Source organism: Psammomys obesus, unplaced genomic scaffold (assembly GCF_907164565.1).
Source record: "Psammomys obesus unplaced genomic scaffold, mPsaObe1.curated_primary_1811, whole genome shotgun sequence".
In the NCBI taxonomy this organism is placed as follows: Eukaryota; Metazoa; Chordata; class Mammalia; order Rodentia; family Muridae; genus Psammomys; species Psammomys obesus.
Window position 1 is genome coordinate 36,783,743 of NW_026587216.1, and position 15,517 is coordinate 36,799,259.

General features: G+C 42.9%; 1 protein-coding gene across 2 annotated transcripts in view; it reads left to right on the forward strand.

Moving 5' to 3' along the window:
• Positions 1-3,795: 3,795 nt before the first annotated feature.
• Sdcbp (syndecan binding protein) overlaps positions 3,796-15,517 on the forward strand; it is a 28,065-nt gene continuing 16,343 nt past the window's right edge. For both annotated transcript variants that reach the window (XM_055603329.1, XM_055603330.1), the window contains exons 1-2: positions 3,796-3,888; positions 14,932-14,997. In XM_055603329.1, the coding sequence (XP_055459304.1) occupies positions 14,947-14,997 (51 nt within the window). In that variant the 5' untranslated portion in view covers positions 3,796-3,888; positions 14,932-14,946. The remainder of the gene's footprint in view (positions 3,889-14,931; positions 14,998-15,517) is intronic.

Genomic DNA, 15,517 nt, shown 5'->3' on the forward strand with positions numbered 1-15,517 from the left:
TCTTTCTCTGAAGTGCTTGGATTAACAGCGTGCACCACCAATGCTTTTCTCATTGGCTTTTTTTCCTCGTTAAGGTTTAAGTGTTAGTGATGTCTTGGGGCATCCTTTCTCAGGTGTGTTTCCTTGCCATTTTTGGTCTGTATCCTGTTTCTTTTTCTGAACTATCTTTTACAGCGCAAGCACTTTTCTTCTTACTGAAGGCCAGCTTGCTAAGCGTTTCTACCGTGGAATGTACATTCGTTGTTGCAGCTAAACGTTTCCCCCCAAACTTCCTATACATTTTCTCCTGTATTATTTTCTAGAAATTTTATGGTTCTGTATTTGAAATTTAGGGTCACAATCCATCTCAAAGTGATTTTTCTCTGATAGGGTTTCTCTGTGTAGCCCTGGGTGCCCGGGAACTCTGTTGACCAGGCTGTCCTGGAACTCACTGAGATGTGCCTTTGGAGTGCTAGGATTAAAGGCAAATTCCAGGCTTTTCCACTGTCAGTCTCAAAAGTGATTTTTTTTTTTTTAAACACAGGGTTTCTCTGTGTAGCCTTGGCTGCCTGTACTTGCTCTGTAGACCAGGCTGGCCTCGAACTCACAGAGATCCACCTGTCTCTGCCTCCCTGAGTGCTGGGATTACAGATGTGTGCCACTGTGCCCAGCTTCATAGTGATTTTTTTTACAAAAGTCTAAAGTCTATGTGTAGGTTCGTTTTTATTTGAGGAAACACACTTGTTAAAGACCTACCTATCCTCCATCCACTTCTTTTCCTACCCCCACCCCCAACGGCCAATGTAAAATGGCTGCGGTTTGATTTCCTTCTTCATCTTCTCTTTTATGGTACTGGGGGTCAAAGCCAGAGCTGTGTGCACTCGAAGCCGATGTCTACCACTGAGCAAGATTGTCTAACTTTTCCTTTGAAAACCTTTCTTCTTTGTCAAAGATCTATTCAGTGAATTTGTTGATTCTATTTCCGTGAGAGCTTCATTTGCCTGCCAAATCTACTCTCTCTCGATCACTACATAAAAGGGAGTTTTGTGTTGAGTACTGCTAAGAAGGGAATGTTTGTGTTTCTAAGTTCTTCTGTAGTGTGATCTGTGAACTCTCCTCTTTTCCCTTCCTCTTTCCCTCTTCTTTCCTCATCATTTTTCTTACTTCTTTTTTCAGATGCAACGAGAAGAGGGCTGTCTTCAAATTAGGAGGGGAGTGCTTGTTCGACCCAAGTTCTTTATCGAGACCCAAGATGTAACAGACTTTTCCTGTTCCCAGAACTGGGAGGGAAAACTTTTTGTTGTTTCAACCACCCAGCCTTCAGTAATTTGTTCTCGTAGCCAAAGTCAAACACTGTCAAGCTACATATTCTTTCTTCTTCAGTGTCCTTTAAGATTACTTTATTTGTTGTTTGTGTGTGCACACGTGTGTTTGTGTACAGGAGCTCTCATGCCTCACAGCACAAGTGTGAAGTCAGAGGACAGCATCATGAGCTGGCTCTCTCCTTCCTGGTTTATACATTTATACGCTTTTATCCCACTAAGCCATCTTGCCAGCCTTGATCTTTTCTTTTTCTTATAAACTGTGGAATCGGTTTGTTGGTATCTATGACTTGATAGGATTTTGACTGAGATTGTATGAAATCTACAGATGGTGGACAGAACTGATGTCTCTACAAAACTGATTCTTCCTGTTTATAAACATGGGGTATCTTTCAATTCACTGAGATCTCTAATTTCCTTTTTAGAAGCCCCTGTCAACACAAAAACTGCAGTTCTCATCTTAAAGCGGATAAGAGAGGTTACTTTGGAGCCATTTTGAGTGACCATGGCCTGGGAACACAGATTCAGGTTACCCCAAATTCCATGTTCCAATATATATTTTCACATATATTTTATAGTTTTATAGGAGAGAGGAAGCCATAAATCAAGGCAATTTAAAACTGCATAGATAGGCACATCAGAGAGGCAGGTATATGGAGAAGGAGGGGGCTGGGGGAGCCTTTCTGTTGGTTATTTGAGCAGGCTCAAGCAGCTGGGACACTCTTGTTGTAAACTTTTGTATACTTTATAAACTTTGTAAACCCTTAAGGCAGGAAAGTGGCCAGGCCTGGGAAGAGCTCTAGCAGCCAGCTCCCCACCCCCCACACCTGTCTACCTGGCATAACCCTGTTTCCAGCCTTTGTATAACTGTCACAAGGTCATCTCCAGCCCCTCAGTGGAACCCTTCCTAGATTATGCTAATTTGAGGTTAAAATTAGCCTGAACATATGGCCACCAATCCCTGTGCAGGAAAACCCACCAATCTCTGAGCTCCCCCAAGCTCAGGACTTGAAATCCCACCAATCCTCTCGCCCTGGAAATCTCTTTCTTGGAAAGCTCAGGCCCCCAAAGAATTCCTATGTAAAGTTTCCTGCTCAGTTTCCTGCTGTCATCTTCCAGGAGAGAGGGAGCCAACGCTGGATTTGTCCCTCCACACCCTGGACCCTTTCAATAAATCTCTTTTATGAGATTTCCTGCCAGATGTGACTCTCTAGTTGGAAGAAGCCAAGAAGCAATGAAGTGAAGTAGAGCAGGGCTGAGATTACTGAGCACCTCAGCTCAGCTGGCGATGGCCTCTCCTGGAAGCTGCAATGTCTCAGCTGAGGAGGGCTTCTCTCAGAGCCCTGTGGTTCCTGGGCTCCTGTGTCTCAGGATGCCCTTCAATAGGGATAGTGCCCCACCTCAGAGCTGTGCGGTTCCTGGTCTTCCTAGTACCAGGCCACTTTTCCATCCAAACAGAAAGGCCAACCCTTGCTAAGGGCCAAGATGCTATCTGACGACATTCTGAGCTTTTGGATTGGTAGAAGCTAGTTGTCTGCTAATTCAATAAATTCTAAAAGGCTTTTATCTATTGTCACAAGATTTTATCTTTTATCTATTGTTAGTTTGGATATGGGGATAAGGAATGGGGCTGTTCTGGAGGGCCAGAATTTAGCCCAAGATAAAATGGTCATTCTCTGGACCTGCAACATTCCAATATCTCCACAGTAGGAAATTCTAATCAGAAAATTGGTCTCTGCAGAGACAGATTCTTTCAGCTTTCCTTCACAGAGATATACTGCCAACTGTTTGTAGCCAAATACTTTTGATGTATTTCTAATTTCCATTTCTAATCTGCTCATTTTGTCAGGTAGGACAGTAAATGACTCCTGTCTATTAATCTGTATCCCTGCAACCTTGCTGTAACTACTTGTTGGTGTTCTGTTTTTGTTTACATCGATAATCATGCCCTCTGTGAACAGAACTGTATTTCTTCCTGTTCGGTCGTGTGAAATTACTTTTACAAGTTTTTCATCCGTTAAGCCCCAGGCTCCCCAAGGTTCAAATTTTCATTCTATTTGACATGGATTTAAAGCTTGTTGTCTTACTAGTTACCAGAGATTAAAATTTTAAGTTACCGTGGCGCTAAATAATTTAGGTAGACAATCGATTGCATGCTAATGATGTCATATTCCGTTACCCGGAAAAGCTCAGGTTAACAGCTTCGGCCTTGGAATGTTGCAGTTATCGCCCAACTCTCAGGAATCACAGTGTTTTATTTAAGATCAGGCTGTGGCTTTTATTTGTGTTTGTGTGCGCGTGGGTGGGCGCAATAACCGAGAGTGGCCGTCCACAGCCAATGAGCATCCGCGCTGGGAACAAAGGCTAGTAAACGCCGCGGGGGCTCCCACGCCAGCGCGGAAGAAGCGGGGTCCGGGGCCGGCTCGGCGGAGGGCGGCCCGCAGCCGCGTTGTCATGGGGACGGCGCCCGCGCGTGCGCCTGCGCGGCGGAAGGCGGAGGCGGCGATGACGCGCGGCAGGGCGGGCCGTGCGTTTGGCTTGTGGGGTGCCGGAGCGGACGGCGGGAGCGGCGCGGTCGTCGGAGCGGGTGAGCGGGGTCGCGGGCCCCGGGAGCTCCCGGGAGGCGGTGGGGCGCTCGGCTCGGGCCGCCCGCGGCGCCTGGCCGGGCCCCCAGCCGCACTGGGCCGTCCTCGGGCGCGTCCTCGGCGGCGCGGGTCCGGCCCGGAGGCGGCCGCGGTTAGCGGCTGAGCCGCCGCTCCCGGAGGGGGCGGGGAGGAGCGGGGCCGCGCCGCGGGCTGCGTGCGCCGGGAACTGTCCCCGGAGGTCGGGTGACTCAGCTCGCCGCGGAGGATTTCCTTCTGATGGAGGGCGGAGGGGGGCGGGTGGACGTGCAAAGTTTCCAGTCTGAGAAGTGCAGTGCAGGGAGCCGAGGAGTGGGTGGGATCGTCTGTTGTGTCCGTCCTGTCTTGAGACTCACAGCGGTTTTCGTTTTCGATTTTTTTTTTTTTTTATTTTTCCAATCAGGTAAATTACTTAGAAAGTGTAGACTTTGAAATTCCCAACATGCACGCGTTGTGCCGAGAACCAGCGTTTAGGAACGAAACTTGCGTTGAAAATTAGCTGCCGGCTGTTTTCAATAAAACAAATTAACTAGATTGTCTTGGCTTCTTAAACGTAAAGGTGGTGTGTGAAACAGATTTGTACGCGCATTCCCCTCCCTGATTTAAGGCTGAGGACGCACTGAAAAATGTGCCTTTCCATCCTGTTAGCAACTTAGTTCCTTGAACTCCTGGGTCTTACTTACGTGGAACAGAAGTATGACTGACCAGATGGTCTGTGCCAGGAAATACGGAAGTGGGATGACTAAAAGGTTCAATAAACAATCACTCCATTATAGTTGAAGTTTCTTAACTTTGGAAGCAGATTCTAGCTGTGTGCTGGAACCATTAAAGAGGATTTGAAAATCTTGAACAAGAAGAGTCTGATTAACAAACGCCCTTTTTAAATTAAGCAGTTCCTTAAAATGAGTGGGATACACCAATCCCTCTCCCACCCCCGTTTTTGCCGGATATGGGGTCTTTCTCTTAGGTAGCAAACATCAAGAGACTGTCAAAGACACCCGTCCACTTTAAAGTACTTACACATTTAGTGGTAGTTCTTTTGGTATTTATTAATTGCCAAATGTTGCAACAGTATCTGAGAATTTTAGTTCTTAAGCCTGTAGGTAAACACATGGTTCAAAATGTAAGCACTTAAAAAGTGTTCAGCATATCTCCCTTGTATGCGATAGAGAGGCTTTGGCTGTGTCCACCAGCCAGCCATCTTTCCTGTCAAGCCAATTGTTTTAAGGGTCTTAGGTTCTCCCTCAGTAATAATATCTGTGGGCAGACGTGTAAATGTGTTTCCTTCAGTTTAACACTGAGTGGCATTTTTCTACTATATGGTTCTTTTCAGTTGTATCTTGGAGCTCTTTCGGTGTCTGTGTGTATATGTGTGTGTGTGTGTGTGTGTGTGTGTGTGTGTGTGTGTGTGTGTGTGTGTATATATATATATGGCTAAGTTTGGTTGTTTTCAGTCAAGGTCACAGTGAATAAATATTGTTGCCCTTGGCAGCTGCATGTCAACTGAAGGCATGAGGTGGTCTTGTTGTGTCCTCGATAAGTAACTGTAGCAGATATTTGAGCAAGTGTATTGTCGGCTTTCATTAATTTTGCTAGTCTTTTTAAGTTTAGGGGCTGGGGTAGCAGAGGGAAGACAGAGGCCAGAGGCAGCAGATCCCCCTGCAGTTGGAACACAGCTTTTGCCAACTTGGCGCTGGGAACTGAACCCAGAACTGAACTTGGATTCTGTGCAGCTGTTGTAGGTGTTCTTAACTGCCAAGCTGTCTCTCCAGCCCACATTTTTGCTACTTTTGAACGGTGAGGAGTAGAGCACTGTACTTGGAGTACACTTCCTACTGTTAGGCCAGACCCTCGAACTGTGCTTTCTCCATACCAGGCCACGGACTCCTGCAGTTCCCTGGGGAAAAAGAGCCCAGGATAAGCAGCACATGCTCCTTGGAGCTGCTCGTACAGAACTCAGCAAACCAGGCCCTGGTGCCCCAAGACAACGCTGTTAACTTTCATTACCTTCTTACTCTCCCTACTAGCATACAGGGCCTGGCTCCTCCTGCACCCCACTTCTAATGGAGAAGCAGAAGAACTTTATGTTTCAAAGCTGAAGGCCTGTGCCCGTTTCGAGAATTCTGTCACACCACCACAGCTCTTCATATAGCCGTGCCAAAGGGTGACTCATTTTAGCTTCCTTTCGACAGACCCTATAACATTTTTTTATTTATGATGTATGATACATAAGGCCGCAGTTCTCAATGGCTGATCATCAGAATCCCCTGGGATATTTGTTAAAGTGCAGCACTCTTTTGCGCGCTCTTTATCTCTCTCTCTCTTTCTCTCTCCCTCTCCCTCTCTCTCCCTCTCTCCCCCCCCCCCCACACTTGGTTTTTCAAGACAAGGTTTGTATAGCATAGCCTTGGCTGTCCTGGACTCTTAATTTTAAACTCAGGCTGCCTTCCAACTCCCCGAGATCTGCTTGCCTCTGCCTCAAGTGCTGGATTATAGGTGTTGCCACTGCTTCCAGCTATTTTTTTCTTTTTCTTTTTCTTCTTTTTTTTTTTTTAAAGAACAGTTCTCGGAGTCTTCCCATGGATTTTGTTTTAGTTTAGGGAGCTTTTTTTTTTTTTTTTTTTTTTTTTTTTTTCCTAATGCCTCAGGTCTTGATCTGAAGATTAGCCAAAGCCAAATAGTCTTCTGGAAAACGATTTAGGACCTGACCAAGGTGTATTCTCTGATGCTGTGTGAGTGTATGTGTGTGTTCCAAGTGGTCATGGAATGTCTGTTAGAACCGAATCAGGTATATTCTTTGACACATATCTGAACTACGTGGAATGCCTTTTGTCCCTCAGGAGACTGGAAACCAAGGTCTTTGTTATTTTATTATTTGAGTTCAACATAGCACTTTTTCTTATTTTGCTTTTAGATTATTTATGTACAGTTGTCCAAAGTGAAAAGTTCCACAGTGGAACTTTACCAGAAGTTTTTAAGAATGAATTCAATACAGGAAAACTAAACCATTCCAGAGTATCTGGGTTTGACTATGCACAGCTGAAATGGGCCACGTTATTTGACTTCAGCTAATTGCTCATCAGCTAAACTCTGTGGCCCTATTTTTTAGCCATTGTGAAGATTTCAACTATATCTTTGTTCCAGTACATCATTGCTTTTGTTTTTTTTGTGCCCTTGGGTCATCAAAACACAATACTGATTCCAGATCTCAACTCTCAGTGGGTTCTGTCAGTTCTGTTTGTTAATTTTTTATTTCCATGGTCAAATGTAGTATCTTTGATAACTTGAGTGGCTTAGGGTTATGGTAAGGGAGTGTATCCATTTTTGTTCCTTGTTTAAAGAGATTTTTGTTTATTTTATAAACATTAAATAGAATAATGAGTGCAGTTGACTTTTTTTTAAATGCCTACATTACTAGTTCTTTCTGACTATCTTTCCTACATAATCGTCTGCAGTTGTCCGCTACAAATGATGCACAGTAAAAATGGAATACAAAGAAAAGTTGTGAAAAACTATGTCCTCTTAGAGAGTGGTCGGGACTTCTTAAAAAAAAATGCTGCAGGACCACGTTCTCCCTACTGACTGAAGAATTTTGTTTCTCCTACTAAATAGAGATACGTTGTTTATTCACTGGTTCTTAGATTTGAAGACTTTTGGTTAGAAGGATATCATCTAAAACCTCACAGTGTATATGATAAAGTCCTTCACTTTAAACCTAGAATTCACCAGCTGGTCTCACATTCATCACCTTTCTCCTTTAGTTTTCTTCTCTGCAACTGTGGCTGAAAGAGGAAAATTCTAGATTTCTTCTTATGCTCAGCAGCAACAACAAGAATACAAAACTCTGGTTTTTCCACAATTTCACTTCCCTTATTTGAGTTGTGGGTCAAAGGCCCAGTGAAGTAACTTAAAGTGCTCTGAGGGTGTGGAGGGACAGATAGAAAATTCTTAACAATCTAGAAGTTACTTAATCAGACACTGATTTTTTCTGATCTATGTTTAAAATAAAAACAAAAAACAAAAACAAAAGCCTAAGCTGTTCACAGAAATAATAGGATTACTCAGAACTACAGCACAGCAGTGAAATAAACCATCACTGTTTATCCAAAGTAAACTGTTTATCCTTTCTAGAAGGCCACAGATCTGCAGATAACATTTTTGTAGTTCTTGTTGTTGTCTTTTTACTTTGAGGAGATTCTGGTATTACCCAAATCATTAGAAAAAAATCTTAACAGAAACTATTGGGAGTTACTTCTTTTCTTCTCCTCCTCCTTTTTTGTGTGTGTTTTGGTTTTTGGAGACAGGATTTCTCTGAGTAGCCTTGGCTGTCCAGGACTTGCTTTGTAGACCAGGCTGTCCTCAAACTCACAGAGATCTGCCTGAGTCTGCCTCTCAGAGTGCTGGGATTACAGGTGTGTGCCCCGCCCCCGGAGGGAGTTACTTTTCTAAAGTCCATGGGTGCATTGGGCTTTTTCTAAAAGACATGACAGTGTTGTGGTTTCCACTCGTGTGGGTTAGGGGCAAACCTGACTGCGGGGCTGACTGTTGATAGATTCTCTACACAGAGTAAGACCAGTGCAGAGCTCTGTGATCTGGAAGGTTGTAGTCAGACTCTACATGTGGCAAGGACTTCTCACGTTGCTGGTTTGATTCCGGGAGCTTTGAGTACTGTATCATGCCATCACTACTCAACGGAAGGCCTGCAAGCAGAATTATGTGGTTTAGTCTGCACATGATAGCTTAATAGGAATTGGAAAGGATTAAAATGAGAACTCTTTACTAGCATAACATTTTCAAAATTCTCATAAATTCCATTGGTCATTGTAAAGGTCCAGTCAAGGGTCATTTCATGGTTCTGTAGAAAGAGCTGAATACTTTGATACTTGGAATCAGATCAGAGACTTAGTGCAGAGGCTTTCCCTCTGCCCTTGTGACTAGGGATGGAGAAAAGCCAAGCAACAACTTGTGGCTCAGGTAACTGTTGTGTATCCTGTAATCTGAACACTAGATTCAATCTCAGTACATGGGATGCAGTACAGGTCACAGAGGGTGGTTTAACGGTTGACTTTGCTGTGGAAATAGCAATTAAGTGACCTGCCTCTACTTGAAAGGGATCCATTTGTTCTTCCAGTTGTGGTATAAAAGATAAATTCCTGTGATTTCATCCCCCTACAGTGACAAATACTGAGCCTGTGTGATTTTGTTGGACTTTTGGAGCACTAATTCTTACGTAAAGCTAAAAAGTAGGGGATGCAGAGAGGCTGGAGCCATTCTCTATCCTGCAAAAGAGGTCACTGAAGGCCCAGTTCTCTCTGAGGAGGCTCTTGTGCCTGTTTCCTTTCTTGCTCTTGTCAGCTGTGGGGGGAGTTTTATGTAGAGCTGGGAACCTGGGGCTGCTTGGGGAGGGCCTGTTGGTGGGTGGGAAGGCTAGGATTGCTGAGGGAAGGGGCTGCAGTAGCTGTCCTGTGCTGGCTTCTAGACTGTTGAGTTGATTCAGGTTAGAAGTGTCTTATTTTAAAGGAAAATTGTTAAGAGCAGAAGGTACCATGTTCATAAGATCGGTGAACATTTGTGGTGGTTTGAATAGGTGTGGCCCCATAAACTCAAGTGTTTGAACGCTTACCCCATAGGGAGGACAAACGCTTACCCCATGGGGAGGACCACTATTAGGAGGTGTGGCCTTGTTTGAGGAAGCGCTTCACTGTAAGGGGGCTTTGAGGTCTCCTGCGCTCAGGCTACACCAGGTGTGGTATACAGTCTCTTGCTGCTCTCAGATCCAGATGTAGGACTCTCAGCTCCTCCTGCACCATGTTTGTCTGCTGTCATGCCCCCACCGTGATGATAATGAACTAAACTTTTGAAACTGAAAACTAGCCCCAACTAAATCTGCCTTTAGGTGGATCTCCAAGTTCACAGTCAGCCTGTTCTACAGAGCAAGCTCCAGGACAGCCAAGGCTACACAGAACACCTGTCTCGAAAAACAAAAATAGACAAACAAAAGAATAACAAAACCAAAATATGCATTTATAAGAGTTGCTGTGGTTATGGTGTCTCTTCACAACAGTAAAACCCTAGCTAAGACAACATCTCATTTGGTGTAGGTCAAAAAAAGACTGTCTGGCTTTTATACCAAGAAGAAACCAGGTGAGAACACTGAGGAAAACCAGCAGGAGGGAGAGTGGCAAACTCAAATCCTAGTTAGAAAAGTCAGCTGATTCTTAGAGGGAAGGGACCAGAAAGAAGGGGTAATTTAGCTTAAGCTAAGAAGTAGATCAAAGTTCAGAGGCTTGAAGGAGGAATACTGTAAGCAAAGGTTGAGTATACTTTTTGTTCACCAAGAAGAAAACTACTCAGTTAATTTTTTAGATGGAAAAAACAAAACAAAACAGGACCCAACTGCAGTCAGTGATTGGCTTAAAACAAGACAGCATCCTATCAGAATGCAGAGGGTATTTCTTTGCAGTGAAGAGCACAGGGTTGGGAGAGTCTTTCTAATAGCTGTATGAGAAGATGAGCTAGCCATTCCTGTCCTGACCCCTCCCTCATTTGTATGCTTTATAATAAACTGGGAAGGTCTAAGGAGTGTTTTGTTCAGCTTTCACTAGTTCTGTCAAATTACTGAAGCACTTGATTTATAGGCCATAAAGCTGCTATAGACTATAGTTTGTTAATCCCACTGGGAGAGAGTAAGACCACTACCACAATTCTTGAAGCCAAATTGAAACATGCTTTATTAAATCCTGTCCAGGACGATGGACACTGGCCAGGTCTATACCAGAGGCTCCCATAGAATGGCTGTGAGTTATGTTAGTTAGGTGCTTATAAAGGCAGAGCTCACAAGACTCCATGCTTCCCGCCTTCATCCAATGGGGGCAGGCATACATCCTTATCACTTGCTGCCTGTATGTGATCAGGTACATCCTGTGCAGCTGGGGCCACCAACCTGTTTACAAAAGTGAAACCAGGCGCCTTGTTATGAACAGCAGCCGTGAGCATTCCAGGAAGTTATCTGTCCCTGGGCAAGTGGGGCTTACAGGTTAGAGGCATTTTTGTTTTATAAATCGTAATGTAAATATCTCATATGCAGGATACTTAATATGTGACTCCTGTGAAAGGGTCATGTGACCTGTGGTGGACTCACAACACACAGGCTGGGAATGTTACAGGCCAGTTGCATTGAGATTGAAATCTGAATGGATTCAGAACTGAATACCTAGAATTTAAGTAAAACTGTTACCATGTTTTAAAAATTCAGTTAAATAAACGGGCGATGCATTTGAGTAGGCATTTGTTTATAGACAGAAGATGTAGATGTAATAAGGTCTGTAAGTAGCCAGAGCACATGAAAGCATGGTTGTTATCAGCACCACACAGACTGTAGCAGTGAGGAAATGGAGAAATTAGAATTCTGAGAGTATAAAAATACTCTAATCCTTTTAGAAACAGTTTGATAGTTTACAAAAAAGTTAAATGTAGAGTTACCATATTGATATTCTTAGCTGTATATCACAAGAATAAAAGGCATATCTTTATGTAGAAACTTCTAAAGTGTGTATATTATTTACCAATAATGCAGAAGACTGTTAGCATTAATCAAGAATATTATTCCTTACGGCCTAAGGTACAGATGAGAATGACTAACCCTAAAGTGAGTTAGTCAATGTGATGTATTCAGCCTTAAAAGGATAAAAATACTAGTAGATGCCACAACACGGATGAGCCTTTAAAATAGCATATGGTATGAAAGAAATCAGACAAAGGCTGTATATGCTATAATCCTAGTTAATACCCACGGTAGATAAATCCAGAGGTAAAATGTGTTTGTGTAGTTGTTGAAGCTGGAGGGTAGATGGAGTGGAGGAGGCCTGAAGTGTCATTTGAGAGCATAATAGCATTCCAGTATTAGAAGTGGGATGATTGTACTGCTGATATTGATACTAAATGAATTCTTTAAAAAGATTGTTTTGCTGTATGTGAATAGTAGTGAAATGTCAATTATTGTCTAGCCAAGACAGAAACTCTCATCATTTTAATAAAGTTTAATGTACAGAATTAGTACCTCTAGTGCAATTGAATAAATGGTGATTTGCTAATGAGCAGGAAAGGGTCCTGTGGAGAATCTATCTAGTAAGGGTAGAGTTTTAGTTTGCTCTCCTCACCCCACCCCCATGTAGCCTTGGCTGTTGTGAAACTTGCTCTGAAGGCCAGGCTGGCCTCAAACTCAGATCCACCTGTGTCTGCCTCCCGAGTGCTGGGATTAAAGGCATGTGCCACCATGCCTGGGTTATTTTACTTTTTATTTTTGAGATTATAATGTAATTACAACATTTCTCCCTTTCCCTTCCTCCCTCCAAGCCCTCCAATATACGCTCCATGCTGTTTCTCAAAATCATGCCTCTTTTTTCATTGTTATGTGTATATGTACATGTGTTTATGTATATATTTCTAAATATAACCTACTCAGTCTGTATGTTACTTGTATGTATGCTCTGAGAGCTGACCATTTGGTATTGAATAGCCATTTAGTTTGCTCTTCCCTGGGGAAGACTTTCTCCCACTCCCAGCATTTTTTAATATGCCCGTATTTCTCTGTGTAAGGTTGAGGCCTCGTCTTTTCCTGTCCTATTTGACAAGTATGTTATCGTCCTTATACAGCTCATGTCTAGGCAGTCATGTTGGTGAGACTTTATGAGTGTAGTTTTTGTCATTATGAAAATACAAAGTCTTAGAGGAATCACCCTGATTTCTGGCTCTTACAGCCTTTCTACTCCATGTTCTGAAGTGTTCCCTAAGCCTTTGCAGGAGTTTTTGTGGATGTATCCATTGGGATTGGATCTCACAACACTACATTTTGATTGGTTATGGTTTTCTGTATTGGTCTCATCTGTTGGCAAAGAGAAGTTTTCTTGACGAGGGTTGAAAACTGCATTACTAAGGACATACTTAATGTAGTTAAGAATTATCTTGGTTTGGTAAAGTAGTGGTTGTAGGTTCTCTAGTATCCATGACTTCACTAGCGCTGAGTGATTGGTTAGGCTTCTAGTACCGGGTATGCTTTCCCTCTTGTTGAGCAGGTTTTAAAGTCCCCATTAGAGAACAGTTGGTTACCATCAAGGCATGTGTGCCACTACTGCACCCTTAGTGTTATCATGCTTAGTGGTTCATGTGGTTCATAGGCATCATAGCTAGGTAGGGCTGTTGGTTGCCTTCCTCCTTTGGAAGCTTGCATGATGCCTTCTGGTACCGTGGAGGCAGGTCCTTTGGGAAGGAGGCATTCCGGTAAGTTTCAACTCAGTAGTCTCCTCTGGACCTTGTTTCTGTAATGCATGGTGTCTTCAACAATACCTTCCATCTCTAGGGCAGTAGCAGTAGGTTGTTTGTTTTGTAAGTCTCTTGGAGAGCCTTGGCAAATAACTCAAAAGGGGGCTTCTCATATGTGTTCGAGGGGCTTTTGTTTTAATAAGTAGCCACTGTTGGGATTGGCAGAGTGCACAACAGAAACGATTGGGGATTGACAGAGTGCACAACAGGAACGATTGCCTGTTGATAGTTTTGTTCCAGGCCTTGCGAGGTGCTCCTTAGTGGACATGGTAGAACTTACAGTGAGTTTTTACTCTATGTCACAGTTTGGAACTTATGAAAGGTGAACTGCTCCTTCTGAGAGAGCTTGATGGCTTTCTGCTGCTTTTCTGCTCAGTGTAGCTGGGCTAAGTAGCTTGAGTCTTTTCCCTGTGATGCAAAATGCTAGTAGCCCATGGCAGTTCAGTGTCCAAGTGGGTTACATAGTAATGGGAAGAGGGACTGCCTCTGACATAATCTGATTGGCCTGCTCTTTGATCACCTCCCCCTGAGGGGGGAGCAGCCTTACCAGGCCACTGTAGAGGACAATGCAGCCAATTTTGATGAGAACTGATAGACTAAGATCAGAAAGGAGAGGAGAACCTCCCCTATCAGTGGACTTGGGGAGTGGCATGCATGCAGAAAGGGGAGGGAGGGTGGGATCGGGAGGGGAGGAGGGAGGGGCTTATGGGGGGATAAAATGAAAAAAATGAATAAACTGAAATAAATAAATAAATAAATAAATAAAGTAAGTAAGTAAGTAAGTAAGAAAAAATGCTAGAGAAACGAGTTCTGCGGGAGCCTGGTTTGAGATAGTACTAGCTCCAGCATGGCTGAGGGGCGGCCTGCCCTTTCTGAGCCCCCAGCATCATCGTCTTGTAGCAGAGCAGCGTTTAAAAGGTTCACCTCTGTTTTTGGAGAGGGTGAAACAAGAAATAGATTTGGAAGTAGGAGGTTAATGGAGCTGGCTCAGTAATTTGTCGAACCCTTTAGCAATTAGGATACATTCTCTTTTATTTGGCTAGTGGGGAAGTCTCAGGTAAACAAAATAATAGCTAAACAAAATTTAAATATGTTTATGTTGTATTTCAGAGAATTTTATTTTACATTGTTGTAAAAAGCAATTTAAGGTAGCTTTAAAAAAATTAACCATTATAGAAATGTTAAAAAGGGAAGGAAATAATTTCCTTCCTGCATATATTTTCTCCAGATAAAAAACAGGTGGCCTATGTTAGTTTTTCCATATGCATGAGTATTTTCCCACTGTTGTTTTACATGTTGACACTGCATATTATTTGTTCTTGGCTCTTGTTCGAAGATAATGTGTCTTGTGAAAGGTCATTTCCTGACCCTGGGTTTTTAGGGGAGGGGCACTGTTCCAGCTAAACGTAAGCCGCATGCTGCTCCTCCTTCATTTTACAACTGGTGAAATGAAGGGAGCTTCCCTTTATTGTAATTTGGTAGCTATGGGAACAGAGAGACAGTTTGGTAGTGACTATTCATGTCTGTTAACTATGATATGCCTTAAATAGTTGCGTTGTTTTGGGTTTTGAACTTACATGTCTACTGTATTAAACAGCTGTGCGTGTTTATGTGCATATTGTTGGCTCTGCATACTGTATGATACATTTCCATGACATTTGAAAAATATACTTTTTTTTTTAATTTAGAAAACACCTGCAAAAATGTCTCTTTATCCATCCCTTGAAGATTTGAAGGTAGACAAAGTAATTCAGGTATGTTTGCTTTTAATTTTAAAAAATAATTCATAACTTTTAATTTGCAAAATAAAACAGGAAGCATGCATTTGTTGGTGTATTCCCAAGTCCTTTTAGGTCTTTTGTAGACTAAAATGTTATAGAAAGACTAGAAATTCTTTTTTTATTTCTCTATATTTATTAGTTCTGGCTTAGTATTTCTTTTTTAGATAAACAAAAGGGTGTGTGTGTGTGTGTGTGTGTGTGTGTGTGTGTGTGTGTGTGTTTGTTGTACGTACCACAGAAATGTGAATGCACACTCCTGTGAGACCAGAAGGGGTCTCCCTGGAGCAGGAGCTGCCGGTGGTTTTGAGCTGCCAGACTCTTGTACTGGGTCTACTTCAGGAGTACTATACTCTTTTCATCTTAACCCTTGAGCCATCTTACTGCCAAATAGTATGTCTTGTCCTTCCTTCCTTCCTTCCTTCCTTCCTTCCTTCCTTCCTTCCTTCCTTTCTTTCTTTCTTTCTTTCTTTCTTTCTTTCTTTCTTTCTTTCTT